This window comes from Styela clava, chromosome 15 (genome assembly GCF_964204865.1).
Source record: "Styela clava chromosome 15, kaStyClav1.hap1.2, whole genome shotgun sequence".
NCBI lineage: Eukaryota > Metazoa > Chordata > Ascidiacea > Stolidobranchia > Styelidae > Styela > Styela clava.
Window position 1 is genome coordinate 5,276,123 of NC_135264.1, and position 6,679 is coordinate 5,282,801.

Consider the following 6,679-nt stretch of genomic DNA (forward strand, 5'->3'; position numbering starts at 1 on the left):
TTTTCAAACGAAACAAATTTATTAGAAACACAAAATCAGGATTTACTGGTCATCGTACCAAAAGTAACAGAACGATTACGTATTACCACAAATAATAAGGCAACGAGTATGAGAAGAACTATACCACTGCTGATCACGATCACCATAGTCTGATAGTTCATACCTGCTAATAGAATAGAAATTAGAAATATCAAAATGCAAAATAAATATTTAAACAAAAATTCTATATTCGGAAAATTTACCGGAGGCGGGTTCTGGTACTGTAACATCTACTACAGGTGAATCTTCCAAGACAAATGCCGTCTTCTTTTTGGGATCGGATTCGAGCACCCTCTCCACTCTTACTTCGTCGGCCTCCATACCATTAAGACGAACTTCAGGTATTCCAACTGAACCATTGATAACGACGATTGGGCCAAGGGCTATAGGGGCAGATCCAAGACTTCTCCGCTTACGTGAAACAAGGCATCTGTTGACGCGAAAGTTGTCCGAACAAGCCTGAAAACAATACGATTGGCAAGAATTAAACACACGAAGCCTAAATACCCAATGAAAATCAATTAAACATCTTAAATAAAATACTCACTCCCACGCTGCCTCTATCACAAGATACCAATTTTGCATGGATATAGAACTCCTGACACGACATGCTTCTTGGCGTTTGAAACGATACACAGACTGTATGACCCACAGCGCTGGTTGTAATTTCGCAGGGAAGTCCGTTGGTAGTGCCGCAGCCGGATTGAACAATCCCAACAATGTTGTTTGTGGATGGTACAGGACTGCAGGATAAATACATCTCATCTATACCAGTCACTTGGTTTCCGGACTAAAATATAAAAGAATTTACTAAAAACTGCTGCCATGTGGATTTCAAAGCCACCAAATCAGACAAAACTTACATCTATCGACATCGTAACGTGGATCATTTCGCCCACGGTGTAAATCGCACCGCCATTAACCGCAAAATTTAAAGAGCAAACGCCGGGACATGCAGAGACCTTGCAAAGAGAAATGCTAGGTGTGATTATCTGGCGCCCCGTCACGACGGTCGGTGTACTAACCCTGGAAAAATGTAAGAAATTTTAGGCTAAACTTTTATAAGGATTTCTTTCACGACTTCAGAAAACTTGAAAAAACACTGCTTACACTGGGCGAAGCGAAGTTACTACAGTATATTGTCTTTCGTAGCTGCACTGAAATTCAGCGACAGGAATCGGCATATCGAACATTGAGTTTGCCAGACGACGGTTAAACCACATTTGGTTAGTTACGACTACATTTCCGCCGACTGATGTAACTTCGGTATCACAGGCAGTAAACGGCATTGGAATCTGTATCTCGTAAAATCCATTAACGGCGGTCGAAACTAAAAACAAAATAAACACATTGATGAGTTTGCATGATGCATCGCTGGTTCGATTCTATTAAAATAAGTCACCTTCGCAGCCCTGCGTGTCACCCAGGTTTCTGACGATGTTGATGAAACTGTTCCGTAACCCGAGATCATATTCGCGTACAAAGCTTTCAGATACAGAGAACACAATTTGATCACTTTCACAGCGAAGTGAAGGCATAGCTGAAAAAGATGATTTACATATGTAATTATCAAACACTTACACCATCTTTATCTGAAGCAACGACAATTATACTCACGAATAGTGCAGTTTTTGCCAAGATACCCTGAAGAACTTCTGCAGTAATAACCACCGGCGTGCTGACACGATTCGCGACACTGACAATCTCTCTGGCACGGATTTGGAGAGCATACTCCGAATATCCTTTCTGGCAAGACTGCTGCAAAAACGTGAATTTTATACTCTGCTTAATAATGGCGAAGTCTTGAAAAAAAAAACGCATTGTACGTACCACCACATTTCTCGCAGTGTTCACCCCTGCAGTTACCGGAGCAAAGACATTTATAAGAACTGGCGTAGTTTAGACACAGACCTCCGTTCATACATGGGTTCCTGTTTGCAGAACAATACGATGGCAGCGAGAACGTGTTGGCGTTGGCGCTATAACCTGTAAATACCAGATTTTAGTGCTCCACATCGCCTTTTGAAAACAAAGAAAAACTCACCATTTTCCACGCAGATCGAAGCAACCAACAGAATGCTAAAACATGAAAGATAAGATAAAATAACAAGACAAGTTCGGGTCGAGCCGTGACTATAATACTTACAGAAAACAGAGTGAACGACCCATCTTTAACTCAAAAACGATAATAACCTAACAAAAAAAACTAACAAAATAAATCAACAATATCGATGACCAGTTAACGCAACGAGGCAGAATAACACCCAACACGTGCAAACGCCCTGTTTTATACTACATGGTTGCTCGTGAGTGCAATCATAGCTTATAGGGTAATAATAATCATTACTACAATGTTAGATGCTATTCGCACCGTTTAGGGTGCACGCGTGAGATTTCCTCGCAACACTGACGGAATTTTTCAAACGATCAAAACATATTTACAAGCAGCTCGATCACTTTTATCACCACCAACTAAAAATTAAACTTTTGCGTGCTACTGACTACTGTTTTGTAGTTGAAAGCGCACCAGTATAGCAAAAATGATGATCCTTCTGTGAAGACGTTATGTATTGAATGTCACTCATCGGTGCAAATGTACTATAGCCTTTACTGGCCAGTGCTTACGCATCGTTCGCGTTAAATACGGATAAGTTGTCTCTTCATAACAGATCGACGAAAGGCTTGTATGACTGCCATCCCTTATCAGTATGTGTGTGATGTATAAACAATAGTTGGACCTCCTGAAGTATGCGCACCAAGAGGGCGCAAAACCTAAACTCAGGTTGTGTACCAGGTTAGGGTTCAGGTCGTGCGACGTCTTGGTGCGCATACTTCAGGAGTACCCAATAGTTATATGTAGAGATTGATATATGTTACCAATCGCCATATGAATAGCCTTCTATGTGATATTAGGCTGTCACGTCATGTCGAAGAAGCTCTGACACAAATATTGCCATGTTCGTAGTCGTAGTCAATAACATCTACCCGACCATGAAAAATAATATATATCCACCTGCAGTAAATATATATTTATCATTGAAGCACGTGTTACGATTATATCTGATTCCAGTCCTTATTTTTTGACTGTTATAGGTCGACGTAAACGTACATTATATCAATATACGTCATATCAGATAAGTACAGCAAAGCGGCACAAGTAATCATAAAACAAGTGGTATCAAAACAGACATTTCATATGATTCATTTCATTCACATTTTCATATGAAATGTAAAATTAAAACACTCATTAATCCGGTCGAGTCCAGTCAGCACAAATTTTACTCAAAAATTTTACGAGATTGAAGATTTTTTGAATAAAAGCAAATTGAACAAATACTTTAGTTTTGTGAGAAACTCCACTGCTTTTTTCAAGAACCGATAAAATAAATACGAATCTCATAGGCTATAAAAGAATGTGTTGAAATAAATAAAAGATATATCCTTGTGACGACAACAACACTTTTCCATTACTGCAATTTCAAAGCAATTGATCCAGTAGTGAACTGCGCTATTTCATAGCAACAACAACATATTAATAATATCGAAGCGATCCATAGGTCCATTTCATCTCCAATAATTTAACATGATTCATTCATTATCTTTGGCGTGGTGGTTGATCTATTTGACAAAACTGATAAGGAACAATCAAATGAATACAATAATTTGATTGTTTATTCGTAAACGAATATCAGTATCGAATAGCCCAACCATAGCGTGGTACATGTATGGCTCATGCTCGATAAATAAAATTTGGTATGGTGGCAAACATAGAATTGAAATGAAGGTTTACTGTCAATGATGACTCAAATGCCAGTACTCCATCTCGGTATGCAAAGTATCTGTCTCCAAGCGAGTTGATATATTTTAAGCAAGTGACCGATGCCAATCGTTTATGTTAAGGCATTGACAGATTTACGAAAAGTCGTATAACTTCATTATTTGAACGCAGCAGACGCTCTCTAAATTGAGTGCAACGGGTTTAAATAAACAATTCATAAAAATAAACATGCGACGTACTATTCACCAGCTAAACATAATTATTTATCCCGGAATACGTCAGACAGACCATCGCGTTTAAACAAAGCTAAAAATATTTTCTTAATTGCTTTAATTAAAATTCTCCACAAGCCAACTCACAAATAACTTCCCGCTGTGAAAATGTCGTTGTAAAGTCGTAACTATCATTTTCCGTCCAACTATGCATTGTTGAAATATTTCATAATGTCATGAACGTTTCAACTTCATCTAAGACAACAACACTTACTTTTGAATGACGTTGATAGAAACATTCCGCTCTATCAGCTTTGGGAAAAAAATCATTGCTATAAAACATTGTAATAGAACTGGAGCACTTAGTTCCACGTGTAATATGTGTTATTTTCTCTGAATAAGATTGCACATCTTGTCAAATTTTAAACATTTTGTCCAACAATTTGGCTGGACCTTTCGGTTATCTTTGCTCTATACTATAGGATCGAAACACTGTGTATCATTTGGAACTATAGCCTAGATATTTTAATATTCTGTAAAACCTGCCACTGATACGCAGTAATCATGTTTCATATGTGGTTTGAGAACAATTTCACTACAATTCGTTGCATTTGTTCTAGGATTTCATAAATTTTCACATTTGTCTGCGATGCTTTATCAATGTTTATCAAACAGTTTGAAAATGGACTAAATAGAAGCACATGTAGTTGGGTGTTATTATTATTAGCCATATTACCATATTGAAATAGACTAAATGGCTTTCAATTTGCCAAACCAGAGATACGGGTTAACTGATTGTACGTCATTAACAGTCCTACCTACCCTTGTGACCATCGTCACAAATTTTACTGATTGTTTCGTTTTAGTTTTGTCATCAAGTCGTCATAATTATATACATGACGTTAGCGATCAACAGATTCAATATTTCAAAAGAATTTGTGTGAAAAAATGTATATTTAACATCCACACATTCAGAATGACGCATTTACTGTGACACGCAAGTGCTTGACATGCACCGCAGACAAGTCACATTTTCTGATATAAATAAGACATTGCGACGAATTTTTACGCCATTCATAACATTGACGCATACCTGTTCAGTAAATAAAAAGAACAAAGTTCAGATGGTACCATACATGGTAAAACAGACAATGGCAATTAGTTGTCAATATTTTTAATATTAATCATAGAAACTTGTATTTTTTGTGAAAATGCGACTAAAACTAAACCGTGAATTCATATGAATGTACCTGTCTTAGCCAATGTCCAGTTTCGATGAGTCAAAATAAAGTAGACAGGCGGCCATACTGGTCTACATGACCTGGGAGCAAGACCATGTATGTCATCAATCATGCAAATGTTGACCTTGACTATGACTATGAAATATGAAAACTAACAAACTTTGAGTATTTTACTTGATTCTTTTTTATTGAATAACATACTTGTACCACATATGGGCTAGCTGTTAATGTTTACTTTGCGGGATATATTGTTTCAGATTTACAAAAATATTCAATGTATTAGCTACTGTGAGGATATTTTTGATCCAAGTAAAAAATCATTGATATTGATTATTTCCATGTCGAAGTCTGGCAGAAATACGAAAATAGTAAACCTTTGGAGGAATATGCTACTCCCTTATTTAGAATAATTGTGCTCAGATTTTTATGTATATGTACAAACTCAAATCCGTCTTACACTATATATTATTAATAGTACACTTCTCAAGCAAAACTGAAGTAATGAGTTCTTTCCATAATTCTACGTCGTAAGGTAGATTTGACGACAGCTAATTATGTAGTCGTGATTTGTATAAAGCAATTATTGATATTTTGAATGAAACAGCGATATTTGGAGGATCAAATCTCAAATGTGTCACCTAGTTTCTATATAACAATGAAACTTTAATAAAATTGGAGCCGATGTTCGATTCAGAATTTTCATTGGTCGTATAACATTAATTTTCAAGGCGTGGTAGCTCACTGAAAAATGAACAATGGAGATGTAATATTTTAATAAGTATTTGATATTAATTTACTTTAAAAAATAGAGCAGTCGACCTACATTTTGATAAGAAAAGTTCGTTTGTAGTATAGTGAGCTACTTTAGGGCTCATTGTAAAATGTAATATTATTAGATAATTGATTTTCACTATTTTGAAGGGGAAATTTTATCGACATCCAAAATTGCATCAGCTTCGTAATTATTTAGTAAGTAGCATTTAAAATTACCTAAGGAGAATATTCAGAATTCTATTTCAAAATCGCCTGCGGTCGAATTCTTAATCTTCGATATAAGGAGATACGACTATTTCCAAGTTATTATTAAATATTCATTGTTAGTTCTCGTTTTGCGTGAGTCAGTTGATCATTACATATTTACCTGATAAACTGCATCTAGGTTCTGTTTTTTGAAGCTTTGTTGACGTAACTTCACTTTTGAGAAAGTATTTCGAATAACGTGTCAACTTGTGTCAATCAAGTGCGGTATCTATATACCAGGCTCGATTAACAATAAATGCGACATGACTGAGAAACCCAGAGCGAAAAAATTGAAATTAAAACGAAAAACTGCCCGTTTCATTAACGAGAATGGGCACGAAATCCCCGCTGCGTAATATATAAACTGGACTCTCGTAAAAACGCTCATT

At 36.4% G+C, this 6,679-nt stretch overlaps 1 protein-coding gene across 3 annotated transcripts; it reads right to left on the minus strand.

The window, feature by feature from the left end:
- LOC120334241 (uncharacterized) lies at positions 1–2,309 on the minus strand. 3 transcript variants are annotated; one of them, XM_039401713.2, is made up of 10 exons: positions 2,186–2,309; positions 2,084–2,118; positions 1,870–2,025; positions 1,657–1,794; positions 1,442–1,579; positions 1,150–1,369; positions 903–1,065; positions 587–829; positions 243–498; positions 1–166 (listed from the first exon to the last, which is right to left on the minus strand). In XM_039401713.2, the coding sequence occupies exons 1-10, from the start codon at positions 2,206–2,208 to the stop codon at positions 36–38; spliced, it is 1,503 nt and encodes a 500-aa protein (XP_039257647.2). In that variant the 5' UTR covers positions 2,209–2,309; the 3' UTR covers positions 1–35. The 3 variants fall into 3 exon arrangements, with proteins under 3 accessions (XP_039257647.2, XP_039257646.2, XP_039257645.2); XM_039401712.2 differs by having other exon boundaries at positions 1–163; positions 1,657–1,797; XM_039401711.2 differs by having other exon boundaries at positions 1,657–1,797.
- Between the last annotated feature and the right edge of the window lie 4,370 nt (positions 2,310–6,679).

Coding starts and splice junctions, on each gene's coding strand:
- LOC120334241 (XM_039401711.2), bottom strand. CDS start 2,208: ATGGGTCGTTCACTCTGTTTTCT. Junction 1,066..1,149: donor GTAACTTCGCTTCGCCCAGT/GTAAGCAGTGTT, acceptor ACATTTTTCCAG/GGTTAGTACACCGACCGTCG. Junction 499..586: donor GTGATAGAGGCAGCGTGGGA/GTGAGTATTTTA, acceptor TATTGTTTTCAG/GCTTGTTCGGACAACTTTCG.